The sequence below is a fragment of the Rhyacophila brunnea genome, unplaced genomic scaffold (genome assembly GCF_057557595.1).
Source record: "Rhyacophila brunnea isolate RB1 unplaced genomic scaffold, BYU_Rbru_1.0 scaffold_12, whole genome shotgun sequence".
Classification (NCBI taxonomy): domain Eukaryota; kingdom Metazoa; phylum Arthropoda; class Insecta; order Trichoptera; family Rhyacophilidae; genus Rhyacophila; species Rhyacophila brunnea.
In genome coordinates this window covers 3,234,170-3,250,596 of record NW_028232774.1, presented here as the reverse complement: position 1 = coordinate 3,250,596, position 16,427 = coordinate 3,234,170, and the positions used below count along the sequence as shown (strand labels likewise).

Below are 16,427 nucleotides of genomic sequence, written 5' to 3'. Positions count from 1 at the left end.
CGAGTTAATGTATGCAATTGTCTATATTACAAATAAACAAATACAAACATTCCTGAATCATCTACATTTTAACAAAGAAAACTGACACATTTCATCGGTCATATTATGTAATAATTAAGTATTTTAGACATATACCTCAGTTTGTCTTGAATATTCCAAAATAAGAGTCACTAATCAAAAATCTTAGGAGCTCAAGCAAAAGAAAATGCTCGATTGTAGCAGTAACATAAGATAGCAAAGTTTTTCAAAGTCTATCAATTTAAAAACAAGAAGAATATTTATGAATTAAATACGATTTTATGATCTATGGCATTGTGTTTCCCAAACTTACAACACGCTACTACTTTTCCCTTTCCACTACGGAATTATATATTTTTAGCGTAATTACACACTATCATACATACTACGCAGACCAAAGGTATAATAATAGTACTATTGTAAATACTGCACTATAAACAAAATTCATCCGCATAACCGTTCAAATGCTGCCAGCGTACGTGTACCACAGTTTGGGAAACACTGATTGATTATACTATAATCCATAATCGGTTAACTAAATGCACCAATGGTTGCACCAAAATTGTTGGTTATAAGGTGGTATAGTATATATGTATAGAATCTATCATAATAATATAGCCGACAATAATAATCATTAAATGTGCGAGAAGAAAATAATATTTAAAACAGTAATTGATACAAAATATTATTGTTTTCCGACGGTTGATGAAAATTCTGGCGATGGATCTGAATGAATTTCCGAGTCGGCCAGTGTAATTTGAACTTTGGAGAACCAGAATCATTTAAAAAAAATAATTAAGTATCTTACTTCGAAACCAATAGTCTCAATTGCAATGTGTCTATACCCTTTTTAATATATTGTTTCAATTATTTGTCAAACAAATTATTGGAGAATAATAAAAAAAAAGTCGGTAGATTCTTGCTATCTCACGAGAAAGACATACAATTAAAATGTACAAATGACATAAAAAAATAACTATTGAGCATTATAGATTGACCAATGGCGGTGAGTCTTTTGCTTCGCTTCCGTATAACGCAACACAATACAAGTTATTAAAGTTAAATAAAGCATTGAAGTCTACGGTTTGTCATTTCAAATGTTTAAATTCTATGATCCTTTATACTTTTCAGTCGCATAGAATTTAAATTCATTGCAGAAATGTAAGACTGACACTAAGTAATAATGATTACTAAACATGAAGATTGAGCTCAAAGTCATATTGAGAATAGAAATCTCTGAAAAATCAAAAACTCCTCAAAGTGGAATGGTGGATAAACGTCTTCAGATTATATTTATATTATAATACTTATGGTAACTAACGATCGATCGGAAAAAATAACATGGGTTTAATATTTCAATGATACATCAATTCCAATACTCACAAAATAGTTCTACGATTCAAACATTACTGAATTTCTATATGAGAGTCAGATCTGTCTGAATTAAAAAAATTCACGTGTCGTTACTCTGCGTTGTAACAGCAATGGAACCTTGCAACTGCGTCATCTTTTTGCTTAAGGAATATATCGGTTGCTGATCCAGCTCAGATGCATTTTGAGCTATCGGCGCCACCTTCTTGGGGGAACCGGATTTACTCTGCGGCGCACTTCCTACAGCTTCGACGGAACCCTGCCTGCTCCTCGAATCGAGAGAAGCGTATCCGGACTGCGGATCTTGAGTATTACCATATAGATGAGGCGGCGGACCAGTGTTGCCGTAAAGATTATAGTTCTGAATCAAAGCTGATACTCGATTGGGGGCGGCGGGTAAACTCAAAGGTTGCTGGTTCGATAGACACGACGTGTTCGTCGTTTGGTTTTGACCGATAACGGTTACCGGTTGATTGACTCTAAAGTCCGGTCGAGCCATCAATGACGGTTTAGGGGGAGGCGCATTGATATCGATATCGCGATGTTGAGGTATAATCTCCGCCTGGCTAATCGGAATATTGTGATTCTGCGATATCACATTGTCAGTTTGATTTCGCATAGTAACACCGTCGCATGGAATATTCTGCGGCGGTAACTGAGGGGGAAGTCCCGGATTGAATTGGTGAGGGGCGACACTTTGGGATTGCGCTATGAGGCCTGATGATGAGGCCGGCGACTGGTGCGGAACGGGTTTAGATGGTGCCTCCGAAGGTTCGGTGAAGCACTGCGATAGAGCTGATCTCCAGTCGACGTGCGGGTGTTTCTCTCGTATGCAGTCAACTACGTCGAGAAGGTTTTTGGCATCCATCGCAAGTACGTGAGCCGCTGATAGCATGCTCCTGTAAAATAAGTGAAAACGATAAAGTTAATAAAAAAAAATTAAAATTCACCTCATTGCAAGTAGAACACAGATCTTGTATATAATATTATTTATAAAAATTTAGATACCATCATGAAAACATCACAAAAATTTTGGTTTGCATCGCGCTAGTTGAAATAGGTACTTATTTTTTTCATGATACCCAACTAAGCCAGTGATCTAGACTCAAGATCTCAACCTATTTACAACTCCGGATCACTGAAAATAGGAGAAACGGTTTGTGGACCACTAACACAGAGATAAAAAATATTATTTATATGGCAAAGTATGATAATGTGTGATAGCGGTTGATTTCATGTAAAGCCATTAATATATTTTAACCCGGCCGCCGCGTCAGTTTCAATATGAAAGGGGCCCTCGCTGCGGTACCATTTTTCTAAATGCTATGCTTCGTTGTATTATGATAAATACGGCAATTAAAAATAGCTGGTATTACTGTTATCATGCCTAGATACATAAGGTTCGAAGTGCCACACTAAAAAATAGAATCGATTGTTGAATTTAGCTGTGAATACTTGAATAAAATCGTCCATAGTCCCTTGTACCGAAAAATTACGCAGCCATGTTTGTGACGTAAAAACGCGTCATTGTGATTGTGCGCCAATGAAAAGAAATAAATCACTGACACTAATTTTATTTTAGTCATGTTAGAAACACTTAAAAATGCCGTTAAAAATATTGAAAATAATAGCTTTTATTGTGTCGCATATTATTACAAGTTTTATGGGTCGCGTAAAGTTGAGTCCACAGTGGTTGAAATATTGTAATAATTTCTTATGTTCTTTTTTGAGTGTAATTTGGATTTTTACTAGATTAAACTTTTCAGTTTTATTGAGCATTGTGTTATGTTAGTGATTGTCGTTTTATGTTTTATAAAAAAAACAATATTTATTTTGTAAAATCTGCTGCGTGCTTGTAAAAGTGCTATAAAAACATTTTTTGCGTGAGGTTTTAAAATTTTATAAACATTAAATTGCATACAAAGATAATATGTAATATAGTTGAAAAGTCAATATTCCATGATTTACATTTTATATTATGTTGTATACCCGTGTGTTTTTTTTTATACTTACGTTTATTTATACGTTTTATATATTCCTTCATAGTAGTTCGTAATTTATTGGTAAAACTCGCAATCGTCCTAACTAAAATATAATAATATATTGTATTTTTTCATTCCGTGTGGACGTATTTTTACGACATATTTACGACTTTCAATAATGAGCTCGATTTATGACTTTCAAACGATTGGGGTGACACATGACGACATGACCATGAGTAATAAAAATAAATGACATAATCCAGAACACAAGTTCAAGTACATATTTATAAATCTGTGGCTATTTGGCAGAAGCAGATATGTCGATTTTTGGTGTTTTGAGGTTTAAATGCAGATTTGTTCTTCTATGTCTATATTTTTATTTGCCAAAATCAGATATGGCTTATCTCTTCTACTGACTTCATAATCAACGAAACAAGTTTCAGATATGTTTAAAATTAAGCAAGTCATATTTGCCAAAACAAGATATGGTACCATATCTGCTTCTGGCAAAATAATAAGTATTGAATATAATCAATGTATTCTATTTGCCAAAACAAGATATGGCTGCTGTTTTGGTAGTTACTGTTTTTTGTAGGAACAGTTTTTTTATTATAATGTCTTATAATAACTGAAATTGACAACTCTGATATTCTATCCTCAACATGGCGCAGCAAAAATGCAGTACCAGATGAGCAAGCCACAGACCACGCGATTCCAATGTCTGTGTCGCAAGCAGATCATGATATTCAAATTACTGAATCTCAACAAAACTTTGCCTCGTCGGATAACGAACACCTTGCTCAACAGATTAGATGAAATTCTGCTAACAGCTCTTATAATCCGTGTACATCTACATCTCGAAGCACGAATTCATCTCAAGAAAAAATCAAGAATAAAAGAAGGTACATGAAGAACTTGAAAGACTGCGGCAAAGAGTATAAAACTCGTGGTGGTGTGGCTAAACTTGAAAAGCTGTTTATTCCATTAGAGTCCTGTTGCCATTATAAATGTTTTAGCATGCTTAGTGAAAACAATCAGAAGGATATGTTCGCAAAAATTATGGGAATGAATAGTAAAGACACGGCTGACCAATTCCTCGCAGACAACATTACCATTAATGACAAATTAATAGAGAGGAAAGGAAGAGGCAAAGGTGGTCAAGTAAAAGAACGCATGATTACAGCTATTTATAAAGTAAATTCAGTAAAAGTTTGCAAGAAGATGTTTCAGAATGTTTTTGGCGTATCCCGAAATAAAATTGATGTCGCAATTGTGAAAAAACGCAGCTCGGAAACAGGAATCATAGACGGTGACCAAAGAGGGCGTCACGAACCACACAATAAAAATAACATTGAAGAAATTGAAGTAACTAATCATATTAACAGGTTTCAGAAATACCAAAGTCACTACTCCCGAAGACATACAAGCAAGCTTTATTTATCCCCGCAACTTAATATTGCAAAGATGTATGATATGTATAAAAATGAACGGACACAGTGTACTATAAAAGGCAACTGTGGACTTATAATTTTACAATTAGAGCTTGTAAAACAGATACCGCAAGCTGTTACATGTGGCATGAAGAGATTGCTGGTCGGGGATCTGATCAAATAGCATCGTGCTTCGTACAGCATTTGCAGAATCTTCCAGAAACAGTAACTAATATAGTAGCCTATTCAGACTCCTGTCCAGGGCAAAACAAAAACATAAACTTTTCTTCAGCATTGTCTTATTTTGTCAGTGAATCTGAACACGTGCATTCTATAGACCACAACTTCTTGGAAGTGGGACACACCAGAATGGAATGCGACACGGATCATGCCCGCATAGAAAAAGCTAAAAAATCTATTGAACTTAACATTAACATCCCACAAGACTGATACCAATTTGTACGAACTGTACGAGGCAAACATCCGTTTAATGTGGTGGAAATGTCAGCAGAAACTTTTCTCTCTTATTCAGACTTATTGAAAACCACTTTAATTAAGAAGTTAAAGTGTGTTGAAGGGCAACTGACAATTGGCACAGTATAAAGTGGCTACGGTATGAAAAACAAGTCGGTGATATAAAATTCAAATACTCTCTGCATGATGAGGAGCCCTTCAGAACAATGCACTTATTAAAGAATTCCAGAGGGCGTCCACATATTCCTATAATACCGTGGATTCATATGGCACCTGCCCCAATAAATCCTCAAAAAAAGAAGGACTTACTGAGCATGATGTATTTGATAGATCCCGTGTATCATACTTTCTATAATTTACTTGAAACGCAACCTTCTGTACCCAATTATGGTGATGCTGAAACCAGCGAAGACGATTAAAATCTGGATGTTATTTTTAAGCTACCTGTAACTTTAAAATAATAATATGCCTAACCTAGATATGTGTGAGATATGGTACATTATTTTAATATTGAATTTGCCAAAACCTGATATGTTCTTTAAAGTGATTTTTAAGAAAAACTGTACTATTTAAATACAAATGCTTATAAGTAATTAAAACTCAGTTCATGTCTTCAAAATATTTCATTAACTTTCTTTCATAATTAAATACATAGGATTTATCACAAGACACACAACATTCAAATTGCTCCCCTGAAAAGTAGGTGAAATGGTCATATCTGCTTCTGCCAAATAGCCACAGAAATATTTCGACGACACAGGTTCGGTTTTTTGGTTGTATTTTATTCCCGCAAACATGGTGTTGTAAAGATCGCGGTGAATATTCAACTTGACACGATAAATCACTCGGCGCACACTCAACTCGAATGAAAATATTTTGTATACCTAGTGCGCAGGCGCTGTAAAATACCGCGTAGATTTGAACTGATGCAATCGTACCGGCGAATCTCAATAGATCGAGAGGGTTCGAAAGATCGATGTTTATGAAATTAAAACAACATATTTTTGACAAAGTTATATAGGTGGAAGTAGGCGGATGGATCGGGCTATTTTTTAATAAAATTCTCAATGCCGCATGAAAAATATTTCTTGCGTTATCCACAGGTCAAGGTTTGCGTATCTGACTGCTATACGGTCGCCCATGTGTTACGTACTAGCTGTATCCTACTGGAATACGGTCGCCGGGAAAGGGTTAAGAACAAAATCACAATGCACAAACACTTGCAGGTGCACGGGTTTTGAAGACTTTATTGGAATTTTTAGCATAATGACACAAAAAATTCACGGACCACCAGAAAATTTCTGCAAATCACCGGTTGAAAAACACTGAATAGAGGACAGAGTGTGTGATTTTGGTAGGAAAAGCTTTATGTGAAGCATGGTTTTGAAACCCCGCAGCTGAACCAAACAACAAGTATATCATGTGTAAAGTTGATGTTTAGAAAAACATGACACCTTCGCATTATGATAATTTGAGATAAGTCCTGCGAATGAACATTTATTATTCTACATTAATAAAGTTTGTGTTTTCATACTTCACAGTTTTCCTTTTGTAAAAGTTTTGGTGCAAGGTGTAATATCAATTAGGTAATTGAGTAATTGACAACAATATTTTATGCTCACTTGGTGTACTCTAACTGCAATGTGGTAGTGCTGTACTGAATGGCCAGTCTCATGGCTTCCACAAGTCCCGCCATGTCTTTGGATAAGACCTGATGAGCCATTTCCACTTCCCTGAAAACAAAGTCAACCATTTTCAGTCACAACAAAAGTACATTGCAAACGCAGCTGAAGTGTTCCATACTGATATCAATTGTAAATACATAATTGAAAACACTTCTGATAAAATATAGCCAATAGGATTTTTTTTTAAATACGACACCCAGCAGGAATCAAACCTGTCTCGGAACCTGGGATTCGCGCCCACACACATCGACCACAATGCTATATGTATCCTATTTAATTGCGAGAAACTTTAACTAATAGTTCTTACAATACTCTCTGAAACGCTTTCCAAATTGAAATACTATTGGCAATCGGCTTTTGTATTTTGAGAGACGCAGGTTCGATATTTTCTGTTGGTTATATATTTTCTCAGAAGTGTTTTCAAAATTATGTATGTTCAATGTAAAGAATGTTACATTCTTAAATCTTGTGAATTATTCGTTGAATAAAATAAAAAAAATATATTTAATTCAATTGTAAATATTAGTTATCTAAATATCATTTAATTTGGTAAAAAAATCTCTTAGATTTGTAGTACAAATACAAGGCACTTTATTAGTTTCAGAGCACAAGTGTGAATCCTGTTCAAATCCCTCAATCCGCAATGCAAAATGACTTACATTAACTTGCTTTAATTTGTAGTAACCCCGTTTCACATGCAGCAAATTTTATCGCTGCGATATAAAGTCGCATGATAATATGGAAGCTTTCACATTACGAAACGAAGGTTATCTTAATATCAGCTTCAATTTTGTAAATAAACGATTCATCTCCATAGTAGAAAGGCTTTCTTCAAGATATATGGTTTTTACCTTCTAGCATGGTGCGGGAAAACATCCACCAAGGTATCAACGAGGGCACACAGTTTCCTGAGTCGTGCGCCGACATCTCTAACGGCAGCCAGGAGTTCAGCCGGCGCCTGGCTGGAAGCAGCCGACCGGCCTGTTCCTGACAGTCGGAGGACCGCTCTCACTACCTCAGTCGTCGCCGAGTACATGGGGTCTTCGCGGCGCTCCCACGAACCTCCGCCACTCTGCAGAGAGGAAAAAATATTATGCTAATAATCCAAACGTAAGGTTAGCTCTATTTTTTGAAATATTATTTATTTTCATTGACCCTCCAAAATTAAGAACTCATTATTTTTTGATGAAAATCATAAAAAAAACATTAGTGAGTCCATTTATTGCTTGTATGAATAACCATCTCAGCATGCACATAAGTGCATGCTGAGATGTTATAAAATAGTTTGGTTTAGGCAGGGTTCAATTGATCTTTAAAAACTAACGAACCCGTCTGTAAATTGTAGTATTATTTCAATAAAAACAAATACATATGACTAACAAAATTTAATGTGCACTATTTATGGCCGATCTTAACAGCCTACCCCCACCCTTTGCTACTGTTGTCAGCAGTAAATCCATGCACTTGTAAACGGGGGATTAACAATAGGAACTTGCAACATCCTCATAGTATGATAATAGAGGCCAGTTTCAACAGCATTGGAAATTTCATCTACATAAAAATTCTCTAAAAAGTAGGAATTTTCGTATTTTTCCACTGTTCAATTCCCAGCCAAACATACCGAAACGTTAATAGTGCTATTCTGGAAAGATTAGATTAAATACATCGTTATATTTTAACATTACTTACTCTGTTACCGTCATGTCCAGTTCTCAGTGTGCTGTTTGGACTCATTTCAATGGAACTGTGACCTGCAAATGCAATAATAACACTATAGAGTAGGGAATCCTGGAACAATGGTCACAACTAGGAAATCCAATCCCGGGATCCCGGAAAATTTTCGATACCTATGAATCACGGGATTAGTAAACATAATCCCGAAACCTTCGGGATTGCTACAATTAGTATGTGTACAAAATGATGTTAGTGAAGTGTATGTACCTGCACATGTCACAGGGGGAATCACCGAATGCTCATGGATAATAAATAACCATTTTTAGTTGTCATACGCAATCGTAAGAACATCAGAAAATTAATAAATTCGTTCATTTAACCAGCTAGACGCCACTGACGTTCTGGCACGCGAACGGCGTCTAGCCGCCAGTGCCACGGCCGTGCAGGCAGGCACTTGTTTATACGCCGAATTTTATGAATATTATCTTTTCTTAAATAAATAAAAAAAAAACTGTTTTACTTTCAGATTATTATCTATATTACGATATTATTTACTCCATTAAACCCATGTATTTCCAAGATTGAACATTTTTGGCTCAGGATTGGATTCCCTACTATTATAATATAGTACAGCTGTTTGTATTCTGTGTCACTTGATCAAAAAATGAATAATATCAAATTATTGCAGCAATGCAATTAAAAGTGACTAAATACTTATTGAAACTAATGAAAATTATACAAAAACCACATACTGTGAGTTGTCTATAAAAGGGATTTATTACCAAGGATCGAAACTTGCATGAAATTCATTTTGATAATTACTATAATTTAACTCCTCATCACTCTTAGAAACTTTAATATCCATAGGTAATTGATAAACATCAAAATGATTAGAATACCTGAGTTCACTTGAGTCAGGTCAGGCTGTCTATCGGAATGATAACACGCTGAGGTGGCCATATTGTCCAAAGATCCGTCGTATTGTCCCAACTCCAGGGGATTCCCGGCCGTTATCATGGAAAGTCTTTTCTTCTGTGGGAAACAAAAATAAGCAGTTGAAGAAAAACTTTCTACTATGAAGATGGAAGATTATCTTTAATTTCATATATAATTTTACATTCTTCAGAATGCGCATGGGTCTTCTGTGTAGTTCCAATTTTAAAAACATTATTTTGAAATCAATGACAGATTAACAAAACAAATGAAAAAAGCATCGCTGTCATTCGCATTATGCACAGAAAAAATAGTTATTAATCTGTACGCATATATTATAATAAATTGTGGTGGTTCCTTAAAATAATGTTGAACATTTTGCAAAGCATGAAAAAGATTTTTTGGAAGGTTTTAGATGACAGTCTGTCCAATTGGATGACTTCATTAATTATTAATTGGGGAAATAATATTTACATACGCAATGTCGTTTGTTCAACGCGTGCGTGCTACGTGTGCGGCTGTGAGACATAGCATCTTACTAAGCTTCAAAGGTCTCGGCTTTTGAGCTTTGAGAATCGATGTCTCCACCGAGTCTTAGGGGTACATTAGTATGACCGCGTTACAAACACCCCAGTTCATGAGCAGACACAGCAGCCTTCGGTGATTGAGGTGATCACGAAGAGACTTACGTGGCTGGGACATGTGTTCCGGATGCTGCCAAAGAGTGCGACACTTCGTACCCTTGTGGCACAGCCTTAAGGGTTCCGTCGTCGTGGCTGGCCCTCCCTCACTCTGCAGCGGTGCCACAAAAGTGACCTACGTGCTGTAGGTCTGACATGGCGGGAGGTGCAAGAGTTGGCGATGGACCGAGGGAAGTAGCGCGAACTTGTGTTTTCCCTATGCCCCAATGCTGGGTCGTGACAGTGTGAAAGAAGATCTTCTCTTTATAGAAGGTAAACCATTAACCTTTACTTTAACGATTTAAGGATTACTACCAGAAAATGCTATTCTGAAGACCACCGGCCGCCACTGATAGTGACCTCACTGACCTCAGTGACCCGGATGACTGTCAATCCCATACGCATTTAGATTATGAGACATTAATATTACCTTGGAAGCTTTGGTGTTGGCTGACTTTGAATAACTTATACTGAATTGAATTTTATAAATCTGAACATGTGTAAGATAGCTACAAACCAGGTTAATCTCCTCTTGTTGGAGCCAGTTTTGATCTTCCTGACTCTGATGCTGCTGCTTAGCAAGATCGGCAATGAGCCGCCTTTCCAGTGAACTAGGAGACTCTTGGTTCATGTCGCCAGCGGGGCCATCCATACAAGTTGGACCTCGATACTGTATTGACAATCAAACGGAGATCAGAACATATTGCAAGAGAGCTGGGTATAAGCTATTGTGAAAATGTAAAGTGTTCGGTGCAACAAAGGCCCAAGTCAAAAAACTCAAAAGATAATGAGGGCAAGATTAGGTAAGATTTATTCCAAAGTAAATGTAATAACAGCCCAAAGCTGAGTTGTCAGCAATATTTGAATGCAAATATCCATTCATGCGTTTCTTATGTTTATAGATTGAGATGAAACAAATTCAAATACATATAATTCAAATTCTACTAAAAAATGGTTTGGACTATTGTTACACTAAACAGTTCATATAATATAAATGACGTTGCTCTAGTAGAGGTAGGCTGTTATGATCCGCCATAAATAGTTTACATTAAACTTTGTTAGTTATACGTACTTATTTGTTTTTATTGAAATAAAACTACAATTTATAGATGGTGTTAGTTCGTTTTTAAAAATCAATGAAACCCTGCCTAAGCCAAACAATAATAGTTTTGGTATATTTTAGGCGATGCGACAAAATTGTGCAAACTTTTTCAATCATACTTACATATTTGTTTTCATTGTATTAAGAATACATATTTCACATATTGTTGGTTTATTTTTTTAAATTCATTAAGCCCTGTCTAAACCAAACTATAATAGATAAATAATATTATTCTATCTATAAAATATTCAAAGTTATGTATGATTTAATTGCACAATTTAAAATATTTTATAGATAGACAAGTATTTTTTGACTATTATCTATTATAGCTTGGTTTTCGCAGGGTTTAATTGAATTTTAAAAACTAACAGACACCATCTGTAAATTGAAATACGTATGACTGACAAAGTTTAGTGTGCACTATTTATGGCAGATCTTAACAGCCTACCTCCACTCTTCGCCACTGCGTTGCTCCAGTATATACATTCTGTTTATCTGATCAAAATAATTTGAGTTCTTCACATTCATGAGTAAAGCCTTCATCATTAGTTTGATTTCTAACTTGCTTTATAAAACATATCTGTGATTATATGGTTGATAAATTAAAAGAAAAAAATTATGTGTAAATATGCATATAAAACAACTATGTCATTGGTATTCAAACTGAGTATCACCCAGTGGTGCCCTGCAGGCTGTATGAAAAAAGAAAATTATTCCATACAATCTTAATTTAATGCGCTGATGTGTGATCACAAAGAAAGATAAATAAATAAATAAATATATATATATATATATATATGTATTAAATAATTTTTTTTTTAAACTACAACAGGCCACGAGGCCCAAAGACAGTAGTGTAGTGAAATAGTAATGTAGTAGTGGAAGTGAATCAATCAAACACCTAGGCTTTGAGAAAATCATATAAATATACTGTGACCACGCTGGGAATTTAGCCCAGAACTCCTGGATCAAATTTATACAGGTCTTCCCGCATTGCTACGGTGACTATTCATAATTAATTTTAGGGGGCAATAATGTATATTAGCGGTGTACTCCAGATCTATTTTTCATTCAAAAACCCACGATTGCACTTATAAAAAATCTCTTCTGTCTGATTCTGAACAGAAAATTTTACATTGGAATCAAAGTAAATGAACCAACCCACCCTATCTAAGTTCAGTAGGCGCTCGGTAATCCGGCACCCATATTTTTTCACCTATGCCGGATTGTCGGAAAGTTGGATTTCTATAGGAAATAATTCTATCACAGATTTGCACAGTAAAAACCTGAAATGCCGAGCGACTCCACACTGTAATCCGGCAGTTTAATGTGAAACCTGCCGGATTATAGAGCAGGAGAGTTCAGTTGCAAAATGCCGGACTATTGGACGTGCCGGATTGGTGAACGCCGGATTACTAAGCGCCTACTGTATATATCTTTACACACCAAGAGCGCTGTAACATTTTTAAACCACTCTACTAGATATTCTGATATAAATTAATACGTAGAATTATTTGTTCAATTCGTATTGGTTCGTTAAAGTTACCCTGCATACGAAAGTTATAAAACTTCAAATCTACATTTTGAAATAAAATTTCAACTAACTTGCACTAAATAATTATCAATTCACCATTATAAGTATATTTCCGTGCATAACGTGAATATGTTGATATGTAAGTCTAAAAACATCAATTCTCAGGGCAGCTATTTGTAAGATTTATCAATATATTCACGGCATACACGGATTTATTGCTATAAATCAACGATGGGTAGGTGTTGTAGATATAATTTTATAACAATTAATTATACGTATCATAGTTAAAATAATTTTTACTATAGAAATATTAATTCTAGGTTGTTCATAAGAGCATGCTTACTAAAAAAAAAACATAAGAAAATAACCGATAACTTAAAAACAATGAAACAAAGAAAAATTAAATTTAGATTGATATAGGATGCTAGGATGGAGTAAAAGAAAGGATTTCTGGAAATTATAAAAAAATGTAACCTACAACTGAAATATAAAAAAAATCCTTGTAACAGAAAGAAAAAACAACTGATTTTTAAAACAAAGTAAAATCACGTTATATAAAAATTAGGCACACTTAATAATAAAATAATATTTAAATTAAATCAACACACCAACTACAAAACCGCACATAATTAAAATTAAAAATAATAATTAAAAATAAACTTTGAACACCTTGTGTTTCTTGTAACATCAAATAAATGTAATAATTAAAAAAAAAAACTGTAAAATTCTACAACAAAATATAAAGAATAAAAATATATGAAACACGTCTACGAACATTGAGATAAATAAATTCCATTCATGCATTACTGTGATCACCTCATCCCCCGTGTCATCATCGATCTGCTCAGTTCCATCTTCGGGAGTGTTGAGTTCCGAGTCCTGCCGAACTTTCTGCAGGAGCCTTTGCTGTGCGCCTGTGATCTCGAGACAGCGCTGCTGGTACGCAAGGCTGGGCGGGGCGGGCATGGCCATGTTCAGGACTTGCGCTCCGAGACTCATGTTCGATGTGGAATGTGCTACATTTTGAACGGAAGGCGGCTCGGAAGCGTTCTCCGAATGACTGGTGGCCATTTGTGAAAACGAAGTATTCATTTTGGTATTCAACACGCCGCCGCCATCAACTGAATCTTGGTTGGCAGCAGGCTGTATCGATTGGTTGATTTGCATCTGCGAATATGCGAGATTCATTTTAGCTGTTCCCACGGTGCTGAAATCTTCTTTGGTAGACATTTTAACACTGTTATCAATCTGTATTACGTCTTGTTTGTTTGCAATTTGAATGTTCGGAGAATGCGGTAATAGATTTGGAACTTGCTGGTGGTATCTTATGTAGCTGTTCTTCGGATCAATTGCGGGATCGTTCATCATCATAGAGACAGGTGAGCAGGTTCCGCGTAGATTCGGCACAACCTGTTGCACGTTACCGTGATTTAACCGGCTCAAATGTCCCTGGACTCCCATATACGGCTGCATCAGTCTAGGCGAGCCTTGCATGTTTGGCTGTCCGGGCATTGTGGGAGCTCTGTATTGGGTGAGAGGCCTGGGTTGATAAGGAGCTGAACCGGGTTGAAAATACCCACTCTGATTCGATCGATTTAGGCCCGCTTTACTCGCAGCGATCGACGCGCAACTTTTAACATTTTCTCCGCCGAAATCGTAAATCTCTTCAATCAACGGAGGCTCGGGTTGCTGGCGGTTTTTGTTGGCAACGCTGGCTGCTAAGCTAGCGTTTAAATTACTCTGGGAAGTAAACACAACGTTTGTGGTCTGCGGTTTCATCTGCTGACACTTTTGCGAGATGTTACCTTGCATGTCCCTCATTTGTCCGGCACTGGGAGATACGTTGTATTGATTCTGATAGCTGGAAGCCTGCGACGGAACCGAAAACTGTCGCTGTAAGCTGCCGGTGTGAGATTGAGCTGTTTTTTGAACATTTCCATAACTCATCTTTCTTCCGAGGCTATCATAACAGCCCGGAACGATTTTAGAATTCCGTTCCAACGACCCGATTCGTTTACCGTATGGCTCTTGTGTCGGAGTGGCCTGAGTATGAGCTACAGCGAATCCATGAATGTGAGTGTTTCTTTCTAAAGATCGAACTCGATTAGCATAATCGGAGCTACTGGATAAATTCCTTGGACTCGAAGGATTAATACTTGAATTCTGCGATATAGAATCGGTCGACGATTGATCATGGCCATCGTCCGGGTTCATTTGAACACTTATTTGCGCAACTGAAAACTGTCCCACGTTCGGTTTCGTGGTATATATTCCTGCACTGTTATTACTAGCAATACTTTGATCGAGATTGACCGAACTTCGCCTAGAATCGCTTGGTAAAGAAGAAATCTGACTGAAGTTACCGATAGAAAAATCGCTACAGGACGATAGAGAAGCTGTCATTTGAATTTGAGGTGTTAAATTCTGCGATAAATTACCTGCGTCCTCTCGATGTCCGATAATGACTTTCAAAATCTCATCTTTCTCAACCGAATACCCCTGAGGATCTTTACTTAGCGTACCGCTACTTGTAGAACTAACAGAATCGTTTTTATCCGATGGAAACACGATAGAAACACTTGACTCTTGATTATCCGGGTCATTAGGTGTAAAGTTATCCCCCGCGACGGTGTCATTTGAGGATGTGACTTCTTTATCTAGCTGCCTCAGTTCCTTCATGGGCATAGGGCAGGTCTGGAGGGCAATGTTGGGGTCGGGATTGAGGAGGATCTTTTCGACATATTTGGGATCGTTTTCGGGGAGTTTCTCAGCAAAATCAACGGATAAGGTGTTGAATACCGAGGCGGGCGTGGTGTAGGCCTGGGGATCGATGGGCCTCGACTGGTTCTCCCGGAGAAGATGAGCTAGCACCAGCGGATTTTGGGCGACGATGTACGTCTGAGGGGCGGCACCAACGCTCTGCATTGACGTCGAGTCCACACCTGATAAATTGTTAGATTAGATAAGATTTGGCAAATTAATTTTACATACTAAATATTATAATTGAATGCAGTGGAAATAAATACTATAACAATTGAGCCCATATCCGGAAAACAAGCGTAATCCTGAAAACGGTGTTCAGAGATATTGGCAGTTAAACATTTCAGTTACGGATAACAGCGTGCAACATATGGTCAGTTTAGACTGTCTATTGCCACCTCTTGTTAGAATATCAAAGTAATATTTGGTGAGTGCATGCATAGGTGTATGCTGCGTAATTTAAACCGATTTACCAAAAAAACAGCGTTTTCCGGATATGGGCTCAATTATCATGATAGATAAAAAAATTCTGTCAGCACATTATTCACAAACTAAGTATGTATTACCTACCTGATAACATTTCCATTGAAATGGTCATTAAGAAAGATAGTTCAGTCATATTAGGATTTTACCTGGAAAGAATTCCCCTAATAATACATGCAGCATTGCTATGACCGCCATCTTGGAAAATGGCAGACAATTTTTAGTTTTTCAGCTGTATCTCATGAACAGCTTAAGATATCGAAAAACGTTTCAAATGAAAGTTGAAGAATATTAAAAAATA

The 16,427-nt window shown here is 36.5% G+C and overlaps 1 protein-coding gene across 1 annotated transcript in view; it reads right to left on the bottom strand.

The window, feature by feature from the left end:
• Positions 1 to 1,335: 1,335 nt before the first annotated feature.
• Positions 1,336 to 16,427, bottom strand: part of Fak (protein tyrosine kinase 2 Fak) — a 61,866-nt gene continuing 46,774 nt past the window's right edge. Inside the window, exons 19-25 of the mRNA XM_085940064.1 lie at positions 13,577 to 15,825; positions 10,765 to 10,917; positions 9,534 to 9,666; positions 8,650 to 8,711; positions 7,812 to 8,032; positions 6,898 to 7,008; positions 1,336 to 2,288 (exon numbers count right to left, since the gene is read on the bottom strand). Of these exons, the coding sequence (XP_085796190.1) occupies positions 1,472 to 2,288; positions 6,898 to 7,008; positions 7,812 to 8,032; positions 8,650 to 8,711; positions 9,534 to 9,666; positions 10,765 to 10,917; positions 13,577 to 15,825 (3,746 nt within the window). The 3' untranslated portion in view covers positions 1,336 to 1,471. The remainder of the gene's footprint in view (positions 2,289 to 6,897; positions 7,009 to 7,811; positions 8,033 to 8,649; positions 8,712 to 9,533; positions 9,667 to 10,764; positions 10,918 to 13,576; positions 15,826 to 16,427) is intronic.